The sequence below is a fragment of the Oryzias latipes genome, chromosome 7, assembly GCF_002234675.1.
Source record: "Oryzias latipes chromosome 7, ASM223467v1".
In the NCBI taxonomy this organism is placed as follows: Eukaryota; Metazoa; Chordata; class Actinopteri; order Beloniformes; family Adrianichthyidae; genus Oryzias; species Oryzias latipes.
The window spans coordinates 34,546,037-34,573,382 of record NC_019865.2 but is presented as its reverse complement, the minus strand read 5'-3'; the positions used below and the strand labels follow the sequence as shown (position 1 = coordinate 34,573,382).

General features: G+C 43.0%; 1 protein-coding gene across 2 annotated transcripts in view; it reads left to right on the top strand.

Moving 5' to 3' along the window:
* The first annotated feature begins 10,429 nt into the window (after positions 1-10,429).
* Positions 10,430-27,346, top strand: part of LOC101174072 (FYVE, RhoGEF and PH domain-containing protein 1) — a 72,456-nt gene continuing 55,539 nt past the window's right edge. Inside the window, exons 1-8 of one of the 2 annotated variants that reach the window (XM_023957124.1) lie at positions 10,430-10,652; positions 12,459-12,734; positions 12,813-13,011; positions 17,058-17,778; positions 22,736-22,825; positions 22,972-23,120; positions 23,195-23,351; positions 23,435-23,573. In XM_023957124.1, the coding sequence (XP_023812892.1) occupies positions 10,595-10,652; positions 12,459-12,734; positions 12,813-13,011; positions 17,058-17,778; positions 22,736-22,825; positions 22,972-23,120; positions 23,195-23,351; positions 23,435-23,573 (1,789 nt within the window). In that variant the 5' untranslated portion in view covers positions 10,430-10,594. Of the gene's footprint in view, positions 10,653-12,458; positions 12,735-12,812; positions 13,012-13,327; positions 13,457-17,057; positions 17,779-22,735; positions 22,826-22,971; positions 23,121-23,194; positions 23,352-23,434; positions 23,574-27,346 lie in introns of those variants that run through there. The other variant, XM_023957125.1, reaches the window with a different exon arrangement.

Below are 27,346 nucleotides of genomic sequence, written 5' to 3'. Positions count from 1 at the left end.
TTAATGTTTAATTTGTTTGTTTTTACATTTACAGACATTTTTGAAATGGCTGCTCCAGTGAAGCTCAGAGTCATTCTAGGAGAAAATAATGTCCAGCGATTGATCCTTCCCGGTGGGATTCCAGAGTCTCTTGGTGAACTTCAACAGCAAATAAAGAGACAGTGTGGAGTTGTAGAATACTTTAGACTTCAGTTTATGGATGTCGACTTTGGAAATGAATCACCAACTTGGTCTCAGTGACCGAAATCCAGGACAAAAGTACAATCAAATTAATTTTTAATTCAAATTAAACAACCCGGCTGGTGGATTGGGATCTTCTCCAAACTCACCTGCTGCAATCTCCATGCATCAAGATCAGCCTTCATCTAATTCGTCTGGAACTTCCTTTGATACGGACATCCTGTCTTCTCCAGAATCAACTTCCGCAAGATCTTCTGGATGGCCACTTTTTTTCCATGTGCCCTAATTCTCTTATGATATGGAACTGCAGCTGAGCAGGGCCAACAATGCTCTCAAAGAAAGCGGAACTTTGTTGAACCCAGATCCAAAGCTTAAATTTTCTGTTCTTGATGGCTTGACTTTGAAATACAAAGTATACCTTTCAGATGGTAAGTTTGAAGATGTGGCAGAAGCTCTCGTTTTGGCACACCCCTGTTTGAAAGAACCTGGTTCCATCACTGGGTACGGCGGATGGAAAATGAGCTTAAAGTACAAACTGGCAAACTATCGTGTGAAGCTGAGGCAGCTTGTTGCCCAGAAGTTACTGTGAATGCTCTTTTAAGTAAAAGAGATGGTAGACTCAGGGCAGGTCATGCTGTGAAGAAGCCAAAAAAAGCAGAGGTGAATAACTGCCCCTCTTATCCACCAGGGGAGACTGCTGAGAAACAAGAAAATATAAGAGTGACACTCCTCTCTGAGGTAATGGAATGAAACAATGACGTCAATGTGTCATCAATGATGGAGAAGTCCTTTGCACATAGAAGGCAGGAGGTAGTCGATTTCAAAACAAGGTGGCTAGCACTCTTCAGTGCGCGCTAGGTAAGCAGAATTAAGTTGTGAAGGAATAAGACTTTTTTTGTGAAAGGCTGTGGAGCTCATCATTCGGGAACTACTTTGTTGTCTAATTACTTTGTTATCTTTGTATTTTGATTTTTTAAAGTTGAATGCAGAGTTCCAGAGAATCACAACAGTCCAGCTGCAGTCAAAGTTCTTCATGAAATTGGATGCTCTGTCTCTTCGTCTCTTGAAGGTGTGTGCCAATAACGGTGGTTTACAGGGACAGAAGCTGAGGAGTCTTGGTACTGAAGGAATTTATATTTTCATTTCATTTTATTAAGGTTTTGTGTGTGTCTTAACGTTCTTTGATCCTTGAAGGGACATCCTTCAGTTTGCATATGTAAGGAGATTTCAGTACTACAGCTGCAAGTACTACAGAGCTGAATATCAAAAGCTCTGCAACAGAGCTTTTGATATTCAGAGGCCATTTGGTTGTAGGTCTGACATTCAATTCAATTCAATTTTATTTGTATAGCCCAAAATCACAACAACAGTCGTCTCGATGGGCTTCGAAGTAAAACATGAACTTAAAAAGATCACGAATACAAAGAGTTCAATAGGAAAATACTAAAATGAACTAACGAACTGACTATGCTATACTGGCATCCCTGCCCTTAGACCCTCCTTCGCGGTAAGGAAAAACTCCCAAAAAAAACGGATTCCAGAAAAAACGAAGAAACCTCAGGGGTGCCCACATGAAGGAGGGATCCTCCCCCAGGACGGACAGGCGATTTACCAGAACTCTTAGAGAAGAATTAACTTATCTAAATCTACAACTACATATATAAAAGTCCAGCAGACGAGCTTCATCCAGCCGTGGTTGTGGGGACAGTCAAAGGCGCGAGTCGAGCCAGAGACAGGAACCACAGCCAGGTGTAGGAGCAGGAGCAGAGACGAGGTACTCGGTCAGGTACAGAGCAGAGACGAGCCAGAGATGAGCCAGAGGCAGGATCCACAGCCAGGTGTAGGAGCGGGAAGAAAGGCGAGGTACACGGTCAGGAACTGGAGCACGGATGAGCCAACAGGAGTCTGGAAGCACTCCCACTCCCCAGGAGGGGAGAGGAAAAGAGGGACAATACATGAATCGCACTGTACCAAACAGAGGCATGGAGAACTAAATGGTAAATTATGATCAAGAATAGAGGAGAGGAAGCGTAGAAGTAGAAAAGAAAAGAGGACAGAATCCCAGTGCACCATAGTTACCCCAGCTTCAACTTCTAGCAGCCTTTTAAAAGAAATAGTTATTAAGTTTAATTTAAATAAATTAACATTAAGTTAAATAATCTCTAAATACTAACTAGTCTGACAATAAGCCTGTCCAAAGAGGAATGTTTTCAGTCTAACTTTGAATGTAGAGACTGAGTCGGCCAGTCTTACATGAGCTGGGAGTTTATTCCATAAGACAGGGGCTTGGTGACTAAACGCTCTACCTCCAACCGTACTTTTACTAATTCTAGGAACCACAAGCAGTCCTGCATTTTGCGAGCGAAGTGTTCTCATTGGATGGTAAGGGACTATGAGGTCCTTAATATAGGACGGGGCCATTCCATGTAAGGCCTTATAGGTTAACAGGAGGATCTTGAACTTGATTCTGGAATCAACTGGGAGCCAATGGAGCGAAACTAACGGACACGTTGAGGATTTGGAGGACGTAATAATTGATGTTATTTCTGCTTGATCCAAAGCAGTGAAGCAGTCTAATATTACAGAGGTTTCTATGGATGCCTCCATTTCTACCGCTTCAGCCTGTTCTGGGCTGATAGTAGGAATAACTTGATTTAACTTATGTCTAATATTTGAGATTTTACTATCGAAAAATGTGAGAAAATCATCAGAGCTGAGAGAAACAGGAACATGTGGTTCTACTGAGCTCTGGCTACAAGTTAATTTAGCAATAGTGCTAAAAAGAATTCTTGGGTTGTTTCCATTCTCTGATATTAAGGTTGAATAGTACTGGCTTCTAGCTCTACGCAGAGCTTTTTTTATAATTTAATAGGCTATGTTTCCAGATATCCAGAGACTGCTCTGAACCGGAGCGGCGCCATTCTCTTTCCAACTTACGGGTTTCTTGTTTAAGAGAACGAGTTTCAGCGTTAAACCACGGTGCTACACGATTTTGTCTGACGAACTTAGGTTTCAGGGGGGCAACAACATCGAGTGTACTCCTGAGGGCTTGTAAGGCATCATTAACAGAGTATTTTCTCAGAATATCACTAAGTAATGGCTGAACTGTGTGTTTAAACTCAGACACAGAACGGTCAGTTAAGGTTCTTCTAAGCTGTTTCTTATTCACTGGGGCAGAAGGATGTTCCAGTGTAAACTGGAAGGTAATCATAAAGTGATCAGAAATGATGGGGTTAAGAGGAAGGACACTCAGCTGGATGACATGGGCCATAAATTAAATCTCTGGGACTGATTGTAGCTATGGGAACCACTTCAGGCGTCCGTTCACGTGTGAAGAACAAAGCTGTAGGATCGACTTCCTGCGGTGACAGTTCCTGCCACCCATGGGGATTCCGTACCGTGTCCATCTGTGAGGTCGCCCCCAGAGACCAGATGCTGTGATTTCAAGTATGGACTGAAGGAAGTAGGCGGGCTCCTCTGTCAGCCAATCACTAGCGACCAGAGGCGGAGATTCAGCAGCCATCCTGCTGCAGGAGGAGGGACTCTGACCACATGTTTAAAAGGGCCATACTTTGGAAAAAGCTTTGTCTCCAGACAAGCTGCATGTGATTCGGATTGTAATGTCTTACGTATTGCAGGCCTTGATTTTGGACACCCAGATCGATCTGTTTTACTTTGTTTAGAGGTTTTTGTTAGGGACAATAAAACATCTTAATTTTCTTCCGTTCGCATTTTCTGGTCTTTCTCCCGACTTAGGAACACGCATGGAAGAAATCTCAAAGCGACTGATTTCTCATTTTCTTCAGTACCCATGACCCAGGTAAAAGATATTTAAAAATGTGAAAGAAACATTTTTTAAATACATTGCATTTTACATACATTATCCTTTATTGTCTTAACAAATCAGTTAAAGCTGTATTAACAGCAAGAAGGAATTTTCTGTGTATTAACAGATAAGTATGCACCGTATATTCAGCAACCAAATATATATGGACAATTATTTTAACAATAAAAAAAACAAAAACATATGGGAATAAGGCCGAATAGTGGCACATGTAGCAATGATGCAATCAACGTGCATTGGCGGTGTGTCAATGACTGTCATTTGCTGTCACAAAGAAAGCTGCTAGTTCTTTAAAAATAAGTAAACATTTGCAAAAGGTGTAAATATTTTCTGCCTGGAAGACGTGAATGCATCCTCAAGGGGCTTTGTGTATGGAGTTATTTCAGTCTCAATAATCAGAAATGCACACAACCGGTTTTACAAATATACACGCTCCGATTCACAAATGTCATTTTATGCAAACGTGAAAAATAAATTCGGAAATACACACCCTGTGTTTCACAAACACACACATTGTGTTTCACAAATGCACACTAAATGTTTTACAAATGCACAATAAGTGTTTCTCTCAAATGTGCACACTGTTTTTCACAAAAACATTTTAGAAATTCACAATAAATGTATCAGAAATGCACAGTAAGTGCTTCACAAACGTGATTTTTAGGTACACATGTGATGTGAACTCACAGATCATTCGAATTGCAGAATGTGCATTCAAAATCCCGTTCTCGTTTGTGAATCTCCCCGTGTGTGTGAGAGATTTTTCTACGGTGAATATTGAGACTCATCTGACGGAGCAGGCTGACTAATGTCACCATTGGCTAGTGAATCTGTCAATCAAACTCATCGGCAAAGCAGGCGGGTTCGCTTTTAGCCAATCGAATGGCCCCTTACACTCTTCACTCTCAACTGACGAGGGAGGGAGCTGTTCAGCACAGCAGTTGGGAGGACGCGGGCGGCAAACATGGCGGAGAGTTCTTCCGAACGGGATCAGTCTCAGCCCGTAAGTAATGCACTTATTTGATTATTATTCCCTCGTTGTACATCCTGTAATGTTATTGAATACTAAGTTGAAGCGTTCTCCTTAGCCAAGTGACATGTGTGAATGCTTTATAAACATTTCAGCCGAGTCGTTTGCAGAGTACCCCCACCGCTAATTAGCTTAGCTTTGCTTTGCCTGTGCGGTCATATTTTTTTTAATGGTTTTAAAGCGGGGGAGGACTTATGGTTTTGTCAAGTTTTACCAGCTCTTCACACAACACGAGTAACTACAACCAACCAGGGGCCTCGAAACTAGCCGGCTTTCGACTCAAGTTGTGTCTGCCTTTGTGGGTGAACTTCAAGCCGATTTCGGTTAAAGCTAGCGCCTGTAGCCAATGATCTGTAGGTTCTACCATGATTCAGATAGAACTAAGGGGAAAAGCATGCCGGATTTACAGCAGCACAGAAAGTTTAATAAAAAGTATTGATTTAGAGACGGGGATTTGTTTAAACACTGATGCTACGCTATGCTAACTAGTTAGCTGTTCCGTGTGCTGCCTTTATGTAAACGCGAGCCGGGTTAAAGTTAGACACAGTCTTTTCACAACCCAGACTTTAAGATGGGGTGGATTGTGCAAGAAAGTTAATTCATATGACATTCATGAAAACGGCATTTTTTAAATATAACAGACGTGAATCCACTGTTGAATGAAAGAAGCCTCATTAAGTTTCTAACGTTAGAACCCGTATTGTGCTGACCAGCCCTGTGAGATTGTGTCAGAGTGACAGCCACTAAATTCCCCGTATCTTTACTTCCAATGACGAAATGACAAGAATCCCAAACATTATGATGTTTTTAGGCTGTTTTGTAGTCGATAAGTAGTCACAGAAAGGGTGGATGGGAGAAATATGCTGTCAACAGTGATTTGAGTAGAAGTTACTGTAAATATTACACACAGGCTTCCTGTGATGAGTGTCTTGTCTCTGATTGTTTATTTTTAACGCTGTTCTTTACTACAAGCTCAAGTTATCATAGCAAGAGTGTTTTAAAAAATTCCCCTTTCAAATATTTGAAAATGATGTAATTTAATCTCAGACAGCTAAATGATCTAATCCATGTTTGTCGTGTTTTTATTTATTCTCCAGGAATTACTGAAGCGTGACAGCGTGACAATCTTTTGTTCCTCCTGACATCAGGCAATACAACTCTCTGGCAGGGCATCTTACAAGTAATTTCTTTTAATTTTACCCACTGATTTTCCAATTATTTACCTTTTTTTTATCAATCTTTTTATTTTGTGATATTTCTATTTGTAATGCATGTGTGTTTATGTGTTTTTTTAAGATGGCCATTTTCAAAAAATGTCCTCAGGGATTATTAAATACCCTTCTATTTCATATTTTATCATCCTATTGTATTACTGTTTTACCTATCAATTGGGAACTTAGCATTTTTGCCCCTGTAAATATCTGTCAGTTGAAAGTATTTGTACTTGTATTCCATAGATCTTGTACCTGAAGATAGCAGACAACAACTGTGCAGACTTGGCCTTCTTCAGTGACGCTGTGAACGTGTATGGCTTTCCTCTGAGGTATTCATGTTATTCATAAAGAAATATTTCATTCACATATCAGGCAGTATAAGCACTTGGTTATTTGTACAAAAATAAAATAACTTTTTTAGACTCCTCTGAAAACAAAGGCAACTCTAAAACTCTTTCCCCTCATGGATAACATTTTACCCCCCCCCCCCCTTAACAGTCTCTTTCACCTCAATGTTTCCCCCAGAGATACATGTAACCCACTCCTGCAATTTATCTAACCTAGAAATTCTACTTATTGGCATCATACATAAGAACATTACATTTTAAATTGATGTGTACCGTATTGGCGATGCATTTGTAATTATGTGTTTGAGACATGATTTTCATGTTATTGTCAGGGTGAGAGGAGATCACGGAGGAGAACATGTGGGCATAGCCGAGTAAATGCTCACAGTACGTAGAACTGACACAAACAGCTTCATTGCAGCAAAAGTGTACACACAATCAACGGTGAGTTGAACCTAGTTTTAGACGCTTTAATATATACATAAAAGTGAATGATGTATTAAAAATAAATCTGACAATATAATATTTCTTTTTGCTTTTTTCCAAATACAGGATTGAGCCCCTCTGGTGTGATGTCTTCATGACTGTTACTGGTTTATATTACAACATCCTGCACTCTCCTGAGGACCAAGACTTGCTCAATATCAGTAACATCACGTATTCTGCTGCCAGATATATTTTCCTACCACGCATTCAGGCCAGTTTGGATGTGTTTAGTGACGCGTGGGACAGCCATCCAATCAGGACGGAGCAAAGCATGACACCAAATCAGCTGTGCCAGTTGGATTTGACCCAGAACCCTGTTTCTGATCCCCGGGTAAGTGCTTTATTTCAGTGTTTTTCAACCTTTGTTCTCTTGTTCCACGGTCTGACACCGGAATCTGTGGAAAGTTACACCGCTAAAGACGAGCTTTAGCTGGTATTTTTGTTAGAACTGAGAGACTTTACCAGCAGAATTAAGAACAAGGAAGTGAAGACTTTAACCACTTCTGATTGGTCAGACTGATGACATGTGATTAAGCCTTCAAGAATGATTGGCGGAGACAGTTAAAGGGGCGGGACTTTTCCTTACAAGGTTATAGCTGCAGCTAAATCGCGGTACCGTCAACCTTATCAAAATGTATTTTATAGAATTAAATAAACACAAAGAAAAAGTCATTTTAAGATCTTTCATATTCTTAACTACTCAGTATTTTATCAGGGCCTGTTTGGATGAACAAAGAGCTGATTTCCTGGAGATGGGAAATGGTTTTAGATCAGTGAAGTAGGGCAATTCCCCACGGCACACTTGACCATCTCCCACGGCACACTATTGTGCCGCGGCACACACACTGGTTGAAAAACCCTGCTTTATTTAATCTCACTGTACTGGACAACTGATTTGTGTGCAGTTCGACTAAAGTGGAAAGTATCAAGAACAGTATGATGAAATCACAATGACTACAAGGAATTTTCATCAAAAATGAATGAAAAGTATTATTGTTGTGTGGTGCAAACAATTTCCCTAAATTGTTTGTTTGTAGGAAGAATAGCACATCTGCAAGTTCAAAATGCATCACAATGCATGGCATTATGAGCCATCATATGTACTAATGTCACTACTTTGTTAGGGATCACTTATTTGCAAATTATAATCAGTTATGGAGATATGAGGTCTGCCTGCCAGCAACAATATAAGTTATTATTAGTGGGTGTCTGTTCCTACATAATCTAAAACACAAAAAAAAAACAGTGCTGTTCATAAACAGTTTTTTTTTTTTTTTTTTTTGTCAGGGTATGCTGGTTCCAGAGATTGAATGGGAGGAGAGTGGATCCATGACTGAACCTCATCCTGGGATCAATGTCCCGGTATGGGACAGTCCCCTTTTGGGTCCACAAATGTTGGAACTGCAAGACGACATCAACCCATTGTTTAATTCAGACCGTTTGGGAGTGGAATTACATCTTTACTGTCCCGTTTGTTTAGAACTTAATTTAGGCGACATAATTACATACAGAAGAAGAGAGACTGAGGGGAGCAAGACAGAGTTCAAATCAATACTGCTGTATTGTTCAAGGGACTTCATTGTATGTAAGGAAGTTATGAAAATTAGTTCCAGTTTAAATAAAATTCAAATCAGTAGAGATCCCACATTTGCTTAAATTTTGATGTTTTAATCTGTCCATGTTTTCTCTGAATTTTACTCTGCAATAAAGGGTGAATGTTTGCACTTTGTTGTTCTATGACCATCTTTTGTTGTGTAGTATTTAACCAGCTATAAAACCCAGAGAGATGAGGATCTTTTTTGCAAGGGTGACCTGGCCAAGAGGTGTATATTTATATGGTTACAATATAAAATCAATGACATTTGTGTTATTAAAAAAGTAAAATTAAGGTCCAGCAAAGTGACTTCGGGCTGAGCAGGGGAGGTGTATTGGGTATCTGTGATTGACAGTGAGATGAACTTGAGGTAATGTAGTCCCACTGCGTGGTACGGAGCAAAGTGATGCCAGTTTCTCCACAAAACCTTCTGTGGAAGTTGCAGATTTTTCTCCTCCACCTTCATATGATCCAAACCGTGTCTGAGTGTTGAAATGACGCTAGCATGAAAGCTAAGAGAATAACGTACAAACGATCCCGAGTGAAACGTTCATTGTAAATCCCATGACCAGTACAGAGTTCGAAGGATTCAATGTCAACTGCATTCAACCACTGTTGCCTTGCTCCCAGGTCCACTGAAAAGTTGCACAAGCCAGTCATTTTTGACAACCGAAGGCAATAAACCGACAAGCCATGCTAGGGCTAACACGCTAATGACCGACTGGTACAGAATCAAATATGGGCGGGGCTTTTGCCACCTGCAGAAAGCGTAGAGAAAGTGTAAGGGGCCATTCGATTGGCTAAAAGCGAACCCGCCTGCTTTGCCGATGAGTTTGATTGACAGATTCACTAGCCAATGGTGAGATTAGTCGACCCGCTCCGTCAGATGAGTCTCAATATTCACCGTAGAAAAATCTCTCACACACACGGGGAGATTCACAAACGAGAACGGGATTTTGAATGCACAGTCTGCAATTCGAATGATCTGTGAGTTCACATCACATGTGTACCTAAAAATCACGTTTGTGAAGCACTTACTGTGCATTTCTGATATATTTATTGTGAATTTCTAAAATGTTTTTGTGAAAAACAGTGTGCACATTTGTGAGAAACACTCATTGTGCATTTGTAAAACATTTAGTGTGCATGTGTGAAACACAATGTGTGTGTTTGTGAAACACAGGGTGTGTATTTCCGAATTTATTTTTCACGTTTGCATAAAATGACATTTGTGAATCGGAGCGTGTGTATTTACGAAACCGGTTGTGTGCATTTCTGATTATTGAGACTGAAATAACTCCATAGATGGCAGCTTCAAAGCACAAGAAATAATGGAACTGCAACGCAGTCAGTTGTGGGATAGTTAGAGGTCCAAACCACATTGTGCAGTATGTACTGAAAGTACAATGTAAATCTATAGCAGTAATATCAAAATAGCAATGAGTTAGATATATAAAAGACGTGCCCGTGCCCAACAAAATACTCAACAGAATCAGTTAAATAAAACATTAATGTTTACTTTAGAATCTGATACTGGTGCTCAGGGCACGTGTCCCATGATGGCTACTGTAGATCTGCAGCCATCAGGAGTCAGCAGATCTCATCAGTTTTGTCACACTCAAATTCCGATCACGTTCTCTGTTTTCAGACCACGTGGTAATCGGCAGTTTGATGCCCCCTCTCTCTTTAATTAGTTGTCATGGAAACCAGAGAGAGGGAAAGAGCTGAGGCGCTTCCCCGCCCCCTCCCAGCCTCCTCCACACGCGCGCCGGGCAGATCTGAGATCAGACCGCGCGGAACGAGAGTAGGTCCAAATCAGCTCGGTGCGCGCGCACGTGTGGCCCGGTTTCTCGTGCTGTGGACAGGGGAGCCGCTCTCCCCCCGCACTGCCGTTCTTTAATGAGCGGCTTCGGGCTGTGCTGTGCGATGTTCATGGACCGAAGCATCCTGAGGGGGGGTAAGTCCTGAGTCTCCACACAGCCGCAGCGCTGGGCTTTAATGCTGCATGCGCACGCGCTCACTGTGTGTGTGTGCGCGTGTGTGTGTGGGTGTGTGTGTGTGGTGGTGGTGGTGGGGGGGGGGGCCGCTGGCCGACATCCGCAAAGAATGTAGGCCAGATGTGCTGAATTGACCGAGGCCCTGACCACCACGTGACCTCTCTGCTGATCAGTGCGAGTGCATCAATGATCCGCAAATGCTAGTGGGTCGATCGTGTCTGAAACCGAACCGAGCCTCGAGCATGCGCATGCTTGTGATGCTGCAGACATGCAGACACGCCCCCTACTTGCGGCAGTCTCGGAACCTCTTGCTGCTGTGAGCTGGTATCCTGATACGTCCAGAACCGAGGAAGAACTACAAAATGGTTCTGGTTCTGTTCTCCTGAACCCTCTGCGTTTCTGATGAGTGTGCACATTTGTGCGTTTTAAATCCTGTAAGGTTTTGTTATAGAGGTTCTCCTGTTGGTTTGAAACATCTATTTTCAGGATCGGATCATAGCAGAAACCACACTATGCCAAACCTTTGCCTCATTTTCAACAACAGGAAACACAAGAAAGAATACATTGCTTACCCAGGATTGCTTGAGCTTTATCTGAACCAACCATTTTTTCAAATTCTAATAATGCATAGAATCATTGATGATCTTTATCATTTATTCTTTAAAGCCGTTTAATCTTTAAAGAAAACATTCATAGTAATCTACATGAGAATATCCTAAAACATGATGCCCGTGTCAACAATCAGTCAAAACAAGCAAAGAGAGCATGTGTTCAGAACCTTCTCTTTGTTTGAAACCAAAACTGAAAAGCAATAACATTTTCAGTCCTTCAGAAACATAGTTGTTCTGAAACTATATTGATAGACTAAATTTTTTTTGAAACCTCCTGGGTACCTTATGGAGAATCTGGCGCTTCTTTTATTTGAAATAGCAGTGGAAGCTTGGCAGTCTAGAAGAAACTTAGCATGTCATGCACCACCCTCTTTTTAACCTCACACATGATAACTGCACCCGGCCTGCCTATCCACACCTTCACAACATCTGTCTTCTTTGCCCTTCCCTCAGTCTTCAATACACTGCTCTCCTGGTCCATAGCCTTGTTCCTTCCTGCGTGGATTACAGCAATCCCTACCGTTTGTACTTCGTCAGAAAACACTCCGTAAACTCCCACATGATCACAACTCAGCTGCCAGAATCATCACACAAACTCTATCCATCCAACACATCACACCTTTACTGCAGCAGCTCCACTGCCTAAACATCACAAATGGATCATATACAAAAATACTTCTCCTAACTTTTAATTCTATCCACATTCTTGTCCCTCCATTCTTGTCAGACCTTGTTTGCCTTGCCACACCCACCCATTCCCACAGATCCTCCTCCTCCTCCTCTCTCCATCTGGTTGTCCCTACTGCTCACCTTGTCACAGATGGGAGCAGAGCTTTTAGCTGCTTTCAACTCCCTTGCCCCTGACCACCGAAACACTGGTTCTCTATTCACCAAGAAGCTAAATATCCATCTTTTCTTACTTGCATACCTACCTTGACTGCTTTGGCCTATTTTATAAATGTATATTGTACTGCTGTTTCAATTTTTGGTTTAAACTGTTATTTATCTACCAAGAAAGGCACCAAACAAATAAAATTGATTATTATGTCAGGATTGTCAGAAGCTTTTTTTGTATTCAGTTGGAAATGTTATGAAAGTGAAATTCTAAAAGTTTCTTGGTGAACAGGGCCTTGCTGACTCTTCCTTCCTCCTTAGGCCCCTCCTCCTCCAGTCCCAGTTTGCTGATGAAAAGCCTCTCTCTGGAGCCAACCTGCTCCTCTTGTGGCCACCAAGGGGTACCTGATGCTGTCCCTCCCCAGGAGTCATGCTCTGGCCTGGGGCCTGATGTAGTCTTGTCAGGCCCAGCATCCCTTGAACAGGGTGGGGAGCTGGTAAAGTTGCCACCCGTGAACAGCGCTGGGCCACCAGAGCTGCCTTCCCCCGCATTGCTGAACCGGAACAAGCCTGTGCTACTTGGACCTAAACCACAGGGTTAGTGTTTACTCATCCCCACGGTTCCATGGCCTCATGGCTTCTAACAAAGTTGGCATGTGATCCTACTCTCCACAGTGCCACCGAAGCCAGCCCACCTTCAACAGCAAGCAGGACTTTCAAAGCCACGCCCGCGAATGTATGATAAGCCCCTCCCACCTCCACCTACTTGCAGACCCCTGCACGCAGATCTTCAAGGATGCAGGACTTTGCAGACACATGGAGATGGAATGGCGTCCCCCACCTGCGTGCTGTCACTCATCGAAAGGTTTGAGCGGTGAGCGTGCTGCTTCCAGTTCCTTCACTTTAAGGGGCCTACATGATGATTTTTTTTTAAACCTTTCAGATTAAGCTATAGTGGGGCAAAAGGTGTTAGTCAGCCCTTAAAAGATGAGAAGCCTGTAATTTTTATCATGTTTAACACCTATGAGAGACAAAATATGTATTTTAAAATTAAATGGCAAATAAGTAATTTCCCTACAAACAAGCGAGATTTCTGGCTTTCACAGACCTGTAACCTCTTCTGTAAGACAATCCTCTGTCCTTTATTCATTACCTGTATTAATGCCCCCTGTTTGAACTTATCTATATAGAAGACACCTGTCCACAACCTCAAACAGTCACAGTCAACTCCACTATAGCCAAGACCATATAGCTGTCTAAGGATACCATAAACCAAATTGTGGACCTGCACCAGGCTGGGAAGACTGAATCTGCAAAAGGTAAGCAGCTTGGTGTGAAGAAATCAACTGTGGTAGCAATTATTAGGATATGGAAGACATGCAAGACCAATGATTATTTACCCTCCATCTGGTGCTCCTCGGAAGATCTCAACCCGTGGTGTCAATATGATCACAAGAACTGTGAGCAAAAACCCCAGAACCACGTGGGGGGACCTAGTGAATGACCTGCAGAGAGCTGGGCCAAAAGTAACAAAAGCCAGCGACTCAAATCCTGCAGTGGCAGACGTGTCCCCCTGCTAAAGCCATTAAATTTCCAGGCCCGTTTGCTAGAGAGCATTTGGATGATCCAGAAAAGGATTAGGAGAATGCTGTATGGTCAGATGAAACCAAAATGGAACTTTTTGGTTAGAACTCTACTCGTCATGTTTGGAGGAGGAAGAATGCTGATTGCTTCGAAAGAACACCTACTTACTGCATGGCAGGGCAGTGGAAACATCATGCTTTGGGGCTGTTTTTCTGCAAAGGGACCAGGATGACTGATCTGTTTAAAGAAAAGAATGAATGGACCATCTATGTTGTGGTTCCGTGTGCGTGCCTCTGCAGTGACTACTCCTCACCTGCTTCTCATCATCTCGTCACCTGCAGCTCATTACAGAGATTATTTATTCAGAGATGGAGCAGTCGGCAAACGCCAGATTATTGTGCCTCATGAGTGAGAATCTGCCAGCCCGTGTATTTGCCTCCCTGCCTATCAGCAAACTCCGCCAGTCTGCTCATCTGTCTGTCTGCCTTCCTGCCTGTCTGCCTTCCTGCCAGTCTGCTCACCTGCCGGCCTGTTCTCCTCCCCTCCATTCATCCCCTCTGCCACATAACAAAACCCAGTTCGCCACTCCATTTTTGTGTCCGCGCTTGGATACTGCAAAGCTCCTCTGGTCTCACAACAATCTATCATCAGATTTTAAGTGAAAAACCTCCATCAATCAGCAAGGGCATTGAAGAAAAAACATAATAATGGATTAGATTTATCTGCGCTTTTCCAGACGCTCAAAGCGCTAACATTGTGTCCATTATTCATTCACTCCTCATTCATACTTGGTGATGGTAACTACTGATGTAGTCACAGCTGCCCTGGGGCAGACTGGGGGCCTACGGCCCCTCTGACCATCACCGGGATCATACATGCACATTCACACACCAGTGGAGCCACACTGGAGGCAAGGAGGGTGAAGTGTCTTGCCCAAGGACACAACGACAATTGGCCGGTGAGAGCAGGGATCAAACCGCCGACCCTTCGATTATTGGACGACCCGCTCAACCACCTGAGCCACTGTCGCCCCAACCCATGGCTGGGTCTTTCAGCATGACAACAATCCCAAACCCATTTTGCTCGGGTAACGAAGGAGTGGCTTTGTAATAAGGTCCTGGAGTGACCTAGCCCATCTCTAGATCTCAACCCCATAGCAAATCTTAGGAGGGAATTGATAGCCTGTTCTGTAGAGGAGGTCTGCATGGAATAATGGGCCAAAATACCAGCAACAGTCTGCGAAAACCTTGTGAAAACAGCTGTCAAACCTTTTCTGTAAGTCATTGTCAACAAAGGGCATATAACAAAGTATTGAGTTGAACTGTTGCTATTGACCAAATACTTTTTCTCTACCATAATTTACAAATAAATTCTTTAAAAATCAGGCAAAGTGATTTTTGGGATTTTTTTTTTCCATTTTGTCTCTCATAGGTTAGGTCATGGGTGCTCACTCTTTTTTGGCGTGTGAGCTACTTTTGAATATATATATATATATATTATAAAAATACTATTAGTAAATGTTAGTTATGTTTATTAGTTACATGTTTGTTTGAACATTATTGTTAAGTACTGATGATTAAAAACTACACAGTGAGATTACACAAAGATACTTTTGCATAAACAGATGAGGCGTTTTAAGACAGAAAGCATCAACCATGGTATGTCATGCTCTGTTAAACCGTGCAATGCGGGGAGCATGCACGGTTTAACAGAGCACTGATGGCTCTGTACGAACCGCGTGCCACAGAAAATAACAGCTTCCTAAATGAGCTTGTATTTATCGGGGGAGAACTGCAGACCTGGCACACGCAGGGCGGCTTCAATAAACACTCTGGTTGTCCGGAGTGGTCTTCTAACGGGGACATGACGTGCCGCGGGACAGAAAGCGACTTTCTGATGACAGAGAGTTTGCACTCATTGAATTTAAACGCGTCTGCAGTGACGTATGTATCAGAGGATGTCCGATTGGCCATTCTGCATGTCAATCGAGTCCCGTACTTCTCGGTGAGGACTTTGATTGGCTGGTAGATTTTTTTAGAAGTACTTTTTTTTTTTTTTTTATCTTTGCTGGCCTGCGATCTACCCTCATGTCCTTGAAGATCGACCGGTCGATCGCGATCGACGTAATGAGCACCCCTGGGTTAGGTATACAGTACCTATGATGAAAATAACAGGCCTCTCTCATCTTTTTAAGTGAGGGAACTTGCACAATTGGTGGCTGACTAATTATTTTTTGCCCCACTGTATATGATGATATTTTACTATTGGCACACTAGAAAACGTTTTTTTTATGAACGATGACTTGTTTTTGAAGCCCTTTTTTACTACCCGAAAGTAAGATGACTCAATCTCTGAGCCACCGCCTTTTGCTCCTTTTTGTGGGTGCCCCATTCTCAGCAGCATGTCTCGATCCCGCCCATGAAAACAAACAACATCCGAACTTTACCAAAAATCGATGTGAAAAGTGGATTAGCGCTAGCAAGCTCTGTGGAGAAAGTGGGTGTCCGTCTTAGCTTAGGGCTCAGTGCTGGCAGGGAAGATTCTTCCTGGAAGTGGCTGTTCCTCACTTATCTACGTCACAATGTGAGAAGTAACTCATTTTCGTGGATTGGGAGGGGTTGGCGCTTGGGGAGCAGGTTGTAGAGACATGTTAAGAGATGTGTGAATGGATCAAAATACCGCTTTGGGGTTATTTTTTGTGAGGAATGAGCATTATAATACACTTAAAAGCTCATAAAGTTGATCTTGCATGATATAGGCCCTGTGAAGGCCTCCTAACAAGAAAAGAAACTTCTAGATGAGTGTGTTGGTGTAGCCACAAGGGGGCCCCAGCCAGGGTCTCATTGTGCTGTTCCCAAGCCTGGATAAATACACAGGGTTGTATCACGAAGGGCATCCAACATAAAATCTTTGCCGAATCGGACGGATGTCGGTAATGTCTTTGTTCCGGAAAACCTCGAGCATTTGTCATTAACATTTGTTACTTTTGTTTGAATTAAAGTAAAATGGTGTAGACATTTCCAGCCTGAACATGCAACCTTTGTCACTGAAACGTCCAATTGTTTTTATCCTGGCGGCTGTGCTGCACAGCTTGGAGAGCCTGAGGTTGCCCCTTCCCACTTGACTACCTAGCCAGTCATGATTACTTCCCCATGTCATGCAGAAGACAGTGAATGTCAAACGCTCGGAAAAAAAAAAAGAAATGCTCCCAACACAGATAATCAGCTGGTCTCATTAGCTGGTTATTTGTTGATGGTACCGGGGAAGATAAAGTTCATAGAACAAGGTCAGAATAATGTGCTGGTGGTCTTCATGAGTGTTTCTGTTTTTTTACAGAGAGCAGATTATCGTGGTTCCTGACATCACTGCGGGAGCTTTAAGTGCTCGCTCACTGGAACCTACCTCATCCCTGCCTTTTTTACAACCATTGTCATCGTTGCCCCCCCCCCTTCCTGAGAATGAGCCGCCAAGTGAGGGAACAGAAAGTAATGATATAATGCAGCTTGATGACGGTGAGAGAGAAGAGAGCGCGCTGCAGGTTAATGAAGAGGATGATGAGAAGGATGAAGATTTGGCTACTGCATGTCTAGATGGCGTCTGTCAGAAACATCTGTCCATAGAGTTGAGTTACAGCACTTCAGAAACACACCTGGATGCTCATGTGGTCACTATGGAGATAAATGATCAACTGCTGCAGCCAGCGGCGATTCTCAACCAATCGGAGCTGCTCTCTGAGAGTATGTCCCTCCCCTACTTGCAGACAGATGGAAAGGTAGCCAATCGCGACAGTGGCATTGACAGCATCAGCTCACCATCGCACAGTGAGGAGCTTTGCTTTACTAGTGTGGATGATGGAGGCATGGTTTATCCATGCAGCCCCACCTTCATACTGCGCCCCTCTAGCTCATCCTCTTACACATGTGAAGAAAGGGAGGTGAAAGGGGGGGGCCGGAAGAGACGAGAGTTTTCTGAGGAGGGAGACAGCGATCTGGAGGAGGAAGTAGAGGTCACATTAGTGATGGAGACCCCTAAGACAGACATGCAAGACTCTGTTGAGGTAAGAAGAGTTCTTCTATGTAAAATAGACAAACACATGTGCTGTGCAAAGAGGGTGTTTATCAGTTTGGTGGGTGGGGTGGGGATGTGGTGTGGTACATATTTATTAAAATAATAGGATCCTTTGCTTTTCAGGAAGAGAGGAGCTTTTTTTATAAAGATATCCCAGAGGGATGGGATCCCTCTAAAGAAGTAATGTTACTGGGTCAAGTTGAAGTTGAATGGTCAAGCTGTAGGAGCCTGGTCTTATTGAAGAAGCTGTGTAGAGAGAGGGGGCCAAACTGTTTTGTGTTGAACTTGTTGGGTCAGAACTGGGTCTGTTGGTTTTGAGTTTTGACTTGGCTCATAAATACTTTTTTATTCTGCTTTATTATCAACAACAAACTGAATCTTAACAACTCACAGCTTACTGTTACTGCTTTTGTTTGTGGATACCAACATCTGTGGAGGCCAAGATTTGTTTGCATTTAGAAGCTGCTCCAGGAGCTCAAACCTCAATTGGAGGGGGCGCTAGACCCCCTTCAGTTTTCTTATCAGGACAGTATGGGAGTGGAGGATGCAGTCCTCTATATGGTCCATAGGGCGCTCTCCTTTCTGGAAGGGTCTGGTGGTCATGCTGCATCATGCAAAGGTCATGCTGCGTACTAGCTGGGTTAGACTGCTTTCTGCACCGGGCGGGGGATCTGGCAGTGTTGTGTTCTCAGTTTTGGCCTGTGCAACGCTCTAGCCACATTTAAGTGCCTCATGGAGAAAATGCTGGCCACTACCCCCCGACAAGAGTGCCTGGTCTACTTGGATGACATTCTGGTGCATTCGGACTCTTTTACAACAGAACTTGGATCGTAGAGTAAAGTCCTGCAGAGAATTGCTGCAGTATGCCTAAAGCTTCACCCCAATTATTGCTGTTTCATGGGGAGTGAACTGGAGTTTTTGAGAAACAAAACTGGGGGTGAAGGCATCAGCACTTTAAAGGAGAATGTGCAGACTGTGAAGTACTGGCCAATGCCCACCACTTAAAGAGCTTCCTCAGGCTAGCCTCCTCTTACAGGCAGTTTCCCTGTATTGCTGCCCCTCTGTTTCACCTGCAGAGGAAAGATTATAACTTTGTTTCAACATCAGTGTGAGCGGGGCTTCAGCTAATTGAAGAAGGCTCTGACAAACTCTCTAACCCCCCAGACCACAACGTGCCTTTCATTCTGGATACGGATGTCAATAATGTTAAAATGGGGGCTGTGCTGAGCCAGGCAGGGTCATCAGGTGAAAGAGTGGTGGCTTACTTCAGCGAGATAATCAATAAAACAAAGCGTCGTAACTTTGGGATTCACAGAGAGTTCTTGGCTATCGTCAAAGCCATAGACCACTTCAGATACTACCTGTGTGGCCTTTCCTTCATGGTGCGGACAGACCACTCTGCTCTGCATTGGCTAATGACCTTTAAAGAGCCTGAAGATCAGATTGCTCACTGGTTGAAGAAGCTGGTTTTATTCTCCTTTACAGTGGAGCACAGGCCAGGAGCTTGCAATGCTAATATCGACGCCATGTCTCGATGCCCCTGTGCCCAGGTCTGCTGATGGTACTGCGAAAAGAGAGAGGCCCCAGAAGCCAAGATCAGTAGAGAGGAGCAAAACAACACCTGTGTAGGCGGTGGGCCAGTCTGCAGACTGACACAGGGTGTTTACCCACCAAATGGAGAGCACAGTAAGAGCAGGAAATGAAAAATTTAATCCCAAAAATTGAAGGACGGAGTGCTTGAAAGGGCATGGAGAGAGCCAGCCACCGGAGAAGAGCGGTGGCAGTTGATGGTCCCTAGGACACTGAGAGACTCAGTTTTCCAGGCTTGCCATGGAGCTGCTGGGGCCGGACACTTTGAGGTTCCAAAGACTCTCTGTCACATCTGACAGGAGTTTTACTGGGGCTAGCTTAGGAGGGATGTGGAAGAATTCTGCCGCTGCTGTCACATCTGCACAGTGTACAAAGGTCCCCCTGATCATTCTCGTGCTGAACTCCAGCAGCTGATAGTGGAGGCCCAATGGAGAGAGTGGCAGTGGACACGGGCACATGTCCCCGCACAGAGAGAGGTAACCACTATGTACTTATTGCCATAGACTATTTTACAAAATGCCTAGAAGCATATGTCATTGCAGACCAAGAGGCAGAGACCATTGCAGATGCCCTGGTGGAAGGCATGTTCTCCAGGTTTAGGGCGGCTGAGGTCATTCAGTGACCAAGGGAGGAACTTTGACCACTCCCTTACACCCCCAGATTGATGGCTTCGTCAAGCGACTCCACCTTATGCACACCTACCTACCTGTTGGGACGTGAGCTACGCACGCCAGCAGAAATGTCCTTTGGGAAACCCTCTGATGTGCTGGGGGCTCCAGCTGGACTGGAATACGCCAGAAAGCTGCAGGACAGAATGGACAAAGCTCACACTTTGCCTGCGATCAGTCACAGATAGGCATAAGGCATAGGAGATCAAGCTCACTTTGTAGAATAAGGCGTCTTTTATAAAGTTCCGGATCTTGATCAACAGAGAGCTGCTGGTCAATGTCTTTTAAATCCTTTAAGAGGTTATTAATCTGTGCTGTCTCCACTTTCTTTTTGTCGGAAATGTAAGAAATGAGTTGACCTCTGATATACGCTTTGGAAGCCTCCCATAAGATGAGTCTATTTGTTCCAGGCAAATCATTCAAATAAAAAAATAAGGAAATCTGAGATTGAATAAAATGTTTGTAGGGTTCTTCTGCCAACAAGACTGTTAAATCGCCATTGTTTAAAACAGCCACTTTGTCGAACTTTGTTGAAGAACCTCCTTGGGCAACCTGAATTTACATATTTTCAATTCCCAAATATAAACTAATGGTTGAGTCAAATTCGAAAGAAACTGAAATGCGTGTTGTATTCAAACTGTATGCATCGAAAGGTGCAATTTAAATAAAGCAGTTAAAAATAATAAAATATAAGTAGCAGTAAAAAATGGAAATAACAAAACGAATTTCTAAATTTTAAATAAGTACAGAGAAAAAGCACTAACTGTAATGAGGTAAAACGGGAACAGAACTTGAATGTGATGAAGAGAAAAAAAAAGGAGCGTAGGTAATAGTTTAAAAATAAAATAAAAAATATATATATAATTAAAACAAACTAAACCTATCAATATGAAAAGATCCTTTAGATGGAGAACATTAGCTTAACAAAATTTTGAAAACTTACAACAGGATGTATGTAAATCTCTGAGAAACAAGTTAGCAGCGAGTTTTTTTCTTTTTTTTTTCTTTTTAAGTATGATTGTTTTAGGTATCATGCTATGCGTAGCTTTATGACCTATAGAACAGTCCACTCACCTCTGGCCCCTACTCTCCGCCATGATGAAAAAGAAAGTCTGTGGCATCCTTAACGGAGGGAAGATGTTTCCTGGAGCCGTCTTTCAGCACAATTGACAGCCTTGCCGGGTACCTCAGGGCCGGATTAAAGCCCAGTCCATAAAGCCTCCTCATCACGTCTCGGTATTGGGCGCGCTGCTCCAAAACCTCCGGGCAATAATCTTCGAAGATGTGAATGGGAGAGCCTCTATAGGTCAGCTTTCCTCGTAGTCTGTGCGCCGGCCGCACCACAAGCTCCTTGGTCTGGAAGCGGTGAAAGCAAACCAGGACATGCCGCGGTCTCTCCGAAGGCCTGGGTTAGCAACAAGCGAGCGGTGTGCTCTTTCTAGTTCTGGGGGAGATGTCAAAATGTCTGCTCCAAGCACTTCAAAAAGTAGCTGCAAGACGAAGGCAGTGGGCATAGAGCCTTCGATGTTTTCCAGTAGCCCGACAACGCGAATGTTGTAGCGGCGGCTTCGTCCCTCAGCATCCACTAGCTTTGCCTTTAGCTTAGCATTGTCCAGAGTTAGGGAAGAGAGCTTGGACTGAATGTCAGCCACTTAAGCAGCGGTAGAATCCGCTGCTATTTCCATTGGAACAATGCGTTCAGAGTGGTCAATGGAGGCTTGAACATTAATCAATTTGGCTTCATACATAGTGTATTTGATATCAGCCAGCAACTCCGCTTTGGTTTCCGCTAGCTTAGCCTTTAGCACTGCCGTGAAGACTCCGACATTACTCTTTTCCTCCTTTTCTTCGTGTCTTCTGTTTTTACGCGACATGTTCACGGTCAAAATTTACTCTTCGAGTTATAATGACAACACGGTTTGGACAGGGTCAGATAATTAGGGATTTGACTTGTAAAAGCTATAAAAGTTCGGGAGAACAGACGCCTGCGTCTAGTCACTCGTCCGCCAACCTCCCCCTCAATTTTATTGTTGTTTTTATTTTTACCCTCTCTGGTTAATGCGTTAAAAAGCCTTCTAGCTCACTCAGAGAGGGAACACAAATGCGGAGAACACATTTAGATCTTTAACAAAATCCAGCCTTGGACACTCTAGAAATAAGTGCAAGACTTGAAGAAATGTACCATCTTCTCTTGTCCCCTACTTAAACTTGTGCACACTGGATGGGGTGAATCAGGGAGCTTGCGTATTGCATGAAATGATTTCTCATCACCTTTGTTCTCTTTCTTAAGAAAAATGCCACAAGTACATGTCAAAAACTAAAAAAAAACATGATTTTCATCGGAGGTGGACTTTAAACACTGGCTGCAAATATATCTGTTTAAAGAGCAGAGTTATCCTTTCCAAACCAGAAGGGATCTCCCTACTCTGCTCTTTACAAGTTGATAAGACAATCTGCAATGCAATTACTAAGAATTTACATATTTTCTTATAGAGTGGGTCTTTAAGTTTAATAGTTTAATAGGCTTCCACTTTATAGAGATTAAGCAAGATTACTCTGCAGTGTCACTTTGGTGAGAACCTTCTATAATACATGGAGCTGGATCCTGGTCCTACAACTATGAAGACAGCTGCTTTCTCACTTGCTCTTATTAATTCTTATGTTAGGTTTGTCTGTCTCTTCGTCCAGTTGTCTGTCCACCAGAGAGTCTTCAACATCGCCAATGAACTTCTGCACACTGAGATCTCATATGTGTCCAAGCTCCACCTGTTGGACCAAGTGAGTTCGGGAGGAAAATTTAGCAAGTGGATAATCTTTGAAGAGCATTTTTTATGTATTGCTATCCTGTTGCCATGAAAACCTGTCCACATTTCCAGCCAGTGATGGGAGGTGTCTGTTCTGACTCAAACCTCCATGTTCTGCAGGTTTTTTGTGCCCGACTCCTAGAGGAGGCTCGGTCCCGCTCATCCTTTCCCAATGATGTGGTTCAGGGAATCTTCTCCAATATTTGCTCCATCTACTGTTTTCATCAGCAGTTCCTGCTGCCAGCTCTGCAGAAACGAATGGAAGAGTGGTAGGAGGCCTGTTCTCTTCTTCAGCTTGTCCTTCTCAAGAGCTGCTTTCATTTAATTTTTTATTGTACCACAGGACCACCAACCCTCGGATTGGTGATATTCTACAGAAGCTCGCTCCTTTCCTAAAGATGTATGGAGAGTATGTGAAGAATTTTGACCGGGCTATGGAACTGGTGAACATTTGGATGGAGAGGTCAACTCAGTTCAAGGCCATCATCCAGGAGATACAGGTACAAAGCTGGTGCTGAGAAGATCTAAGTTGATTCTGCCTGTGTGTGACAGCTTGTATCTGTGTGCTCTGGTGCTTGTGCAGCGGGAGGAGCGCTGTGGAAACCTGACCCTGCAGCACCATATGCTTGAACCAGTCCAGAGGATTCCTCGCTATGAGCTGCTGTTAAAAGACTACCTCCATCGACTGCCTGAGGACGCACCAGACCACAGTGATGCTCAAAGTACGCAACACACACCAAAACTTCTTCTTTTTCTGTGGGCTTTTCCCTTCGGGTGTTGCTAAAAGCAAAACAGCTTCCTCCATCTAACCCATCTAACCCTGCATTCTCTACTCTCTACTCTAAAGCTAGTTTTTATATCAGGCAAAAAAGATATATATATATATATATATATATATATATATATATATATATATATATATATAATATTATGTTATATTATATATATTTGTCAAATTTGAACACTATTGCTTATAAGAGAAATTTTTAATTATCAGCAGGTTGTTTTGATTTATATATCTATTTCCTCTCATACTTAAGACATAAAAGATGGACAGAAGGAACATGATGAATCCGTGTATCATTCAATCATCACACAACAACATTTTTTTTTTAGATTTTCTGATTTATCTTTTAAATCGAAATTAGAGCAAAGAGATAATATATGTTTAAATAATGTTTTTAGTTTTTGTCTGAAACAGAAGGGGTCAACTTTTGCAGGTGAAAAGAACGAAAGGAACAAACATTAACTTAAAACTAAAATCTTGGAAGATTTTGCAAATGTTGTGACAGTGTGTGGATGAGCAGATGTTTGGTGGATAGTGCAAATTGATGATGCAGGATGAGGCCCTGTGCAGTAAACCATCGGGGAAGGCTCTGCTGCATCTGATCAGGGTTCCACTCAGACGATATCGGACTTTCAGGTTGTGGAAGCGGGTTAAGAGTTGGAGCGTCTTTCAGCTTCCTCTTCCTCTCTCTGACTTCTCACTTCCCAGATCATCTGCCTTTCTTTTTGTTTCCTTGTCCCACAGCTGATGGCCCTTTAATTAGAGGTCACGCCTCTCCTTTCTGACCCGTACAGGGGAATTTTATCAGGGTGATATGCAAACTGTCAAACTCCTTTTCCCCTGTTTTTTTTATTTTTTCAAGATCCAGTAAATCACACAAAACCTTCAAATCCTTGTCATTAACAATTCTTGGAAAAGTGTTAGGACTCAATGGTATTGTTCCCTGTGCGTGAATGCGCAGGTCCTCACCAGAATCCTCAAGAACAACCTCAAAATTCAGAGGTCCAACTTGTCTTGTAATCCTATAAGGTCCCTTCCATCACGGCGCCAACTTTCCAGAAAAGAACTTATCCAGGCTGTGTGGTTAGCGCTCTTGCCTCACAGCAAGAAGGCCCCCGGCTGGGGGACCTGAAACAGAATATCAATGGGGGACCTTTCTGTGTGGAGTTTGCATGTTCTCCCCAGGCATGCGTGGGTTTTCTCCAGGGACTCCGGCTTCCTCACACTGTCCTAAAAACAAGCTGCATAGGTTAACTGGTCACTCTTAATTGTCCATAGGTGTGAATGTGAGAGTGCATGGAATGTGATTGTGGCCCTGCGACAGACTTACCTGTCCAGGGTGTCCCCTGCCTTCGTCTGCAAATGGCCGGGGTAGACTCCGGTTGCCCCGTGACCACAAAAGGGATAAAATGGATTAGAAGATGATGTATGAATGAATGACTTATCCAGTCTGCTCTATGGATGTCTATGCAGCCATACTGTCTTTTTCCTGGAACTCCCCATCCCTTCGTTCTCAGTTATAGTTTTTACATAATTAATATTAGCTTTGAAAAACTATGGCAGTTCAGCATTTGCTGTTGTATATGCAGGAACATCTGGTGTACACAGTTAAGGAATAAGTTCAGAATCAAAGGGTCCTTTAAGTGGTCGTTGCAATTTCAACTCAGCAGGGGTGACACCAGTAGACTCGTGCATTGCTGTGTTTAATGCAAAATAGAATTCAGACAGATATTTATCCCAGCTTTTGTGGTTATTGTGCAAATAAGATGCAATCATCGCCTTTAGATTCTGGTTGATTCTCTCTGTTAAGTTGGTTTCGGGATGATATGGGGAAGTTGGTTTTTGTTGGATATTCCATCATTTGCAGATTCCCTCAAACACAGATGATATAAATTGAGGACCTTGGTCAGTGTGATGGATCAGACAATCACGGCAAAGAGCACAGATGTTTAGTTCAAAAATAAATGATTTTTAATGTCAAAAATCCAACTAAACAGACATGTTTTTAAAGGGGCCCATAAAAGAGGTCAACTTAACAAACTCAAAATAACTTGCAACTTAGGAAAAACTCAAATAACTGAACTAACATCACCACACACCTGAGGACTTTTAAATAAGTGGGTTCAATCACTAATGATAAAATGGGGGATTGAGAAACCCCATGGAGTCCAGGTAGTGGTAGAACCCTCTTTGAAAGCTTCTTCATTTGACACTATCTTTAGGCCACCTGAAGCCAGTACAGCTCCACATGAAAACTCAAGCAACAAAAAAATCCATGTACCCCTTGTGTTATCTTTGCCACTTTGACATTGGGAGTGAGATCATCTAGACCCCACACTGAACTTTTTTCTTCAATGATTTGTGATCTTCACTTCAACATTCATAGTGGTGCTGAATGTTATATTCTTTAAGCACTGCGACCTGTTGATAACATACCAAGTATGTGTCATGGTGCCTCTGGCAGCCTACTCTCCCCCTCCCCTCTCTGCTCTGCTGATTAGAACCAGCTGTGGATACTCACCTCATCTTGCTCCAGCCTTCATAAGGAGATCCAACCCCAGCATTCATCGCCGGTTCGTTACTTCTAATCGGTGCATATGTCTGGTCGCCTTAAGCTAAGTTTTATGGTTCAATTCTGTCCTCGTACTTACGTCGTCTTGTCTCTCAGATTTTCATCATCACAAGTGTCTACCTGGTCCAGCCTCCACGCAAGCAGCTCAATCCATCCTGTTTCCATCACGCCACGCTCCTGTCTCTCGCTGTACTGACCTTCAAGATTCCAGTCTAAGAACCTCTTCGGGATCGGAGACCATTCGCCCCGCTTCGGATCCTATTCCAACGCCACGCAGTATCGGCAAGAATACTGACGTCATTGTTCCTGCCTATGAACAATACTACGCCGCTGAGAAAGCATTAAATCTATTGGAACTACAATTTGCTTTAAGTTTCTTCCGGGTTCCAGCAATCTGGGTGTGCCACGTCATACGTGGCCTCTGACCACATGTCCAAAGTCAAGGATCGTGCTCTGTTTATCCTGGCAGTGGATAGTTCCAACAATACAATGTCATGGAAGTATGTCAACCATTTCCTGGTGCAGAGATCATGAGGTGGCAGCCATCTTTTGGCTAACAGTTTTTTAGCTGCTGCAAGACCTGCCAGCAACAATCGCTGTTGCCGCTTATTGAGTCCGAGCTGAGAGTCATCATTGAGAAGTAGCACAATAGGGTCACATGGAATACTTTTACCAATTAACTCAGAAAGTATCTTCGATATTCGACTCCAAAATTCCTGAACAGGGGGACAGTCCCACATCACATGCTTAAAACTACCAAAAGAATTAAGTGAACACAAATTACAATTTGGGCTCTGAACCCGTCCCATACGGAACATTGTAGCAGGGGTGTAATAAAGTCTTTGGCAAAACTTAAAATGTATAAGCTGGTGGTTTGAGTTTTTGGAAGAATTACAAATATTGTTCCATACTTTCTTCCAAAGTATATCATTGTCATCCAGACCCAAGTCTCTCCTCCATGCACTGAACACCAATAACTTTTTCTGTTTACTAAACATTAATTTGGAATATAATCCAGACACCAGCTTTCTAGTAGAATGAGAGTTTATCCAATCCATGAATGGGTGAAGGGGGGTTTAGTCTTCAATGAGACCTTATGTGACGTAAGTGCGGATCTAACTTGTAGGTAAAAGAAA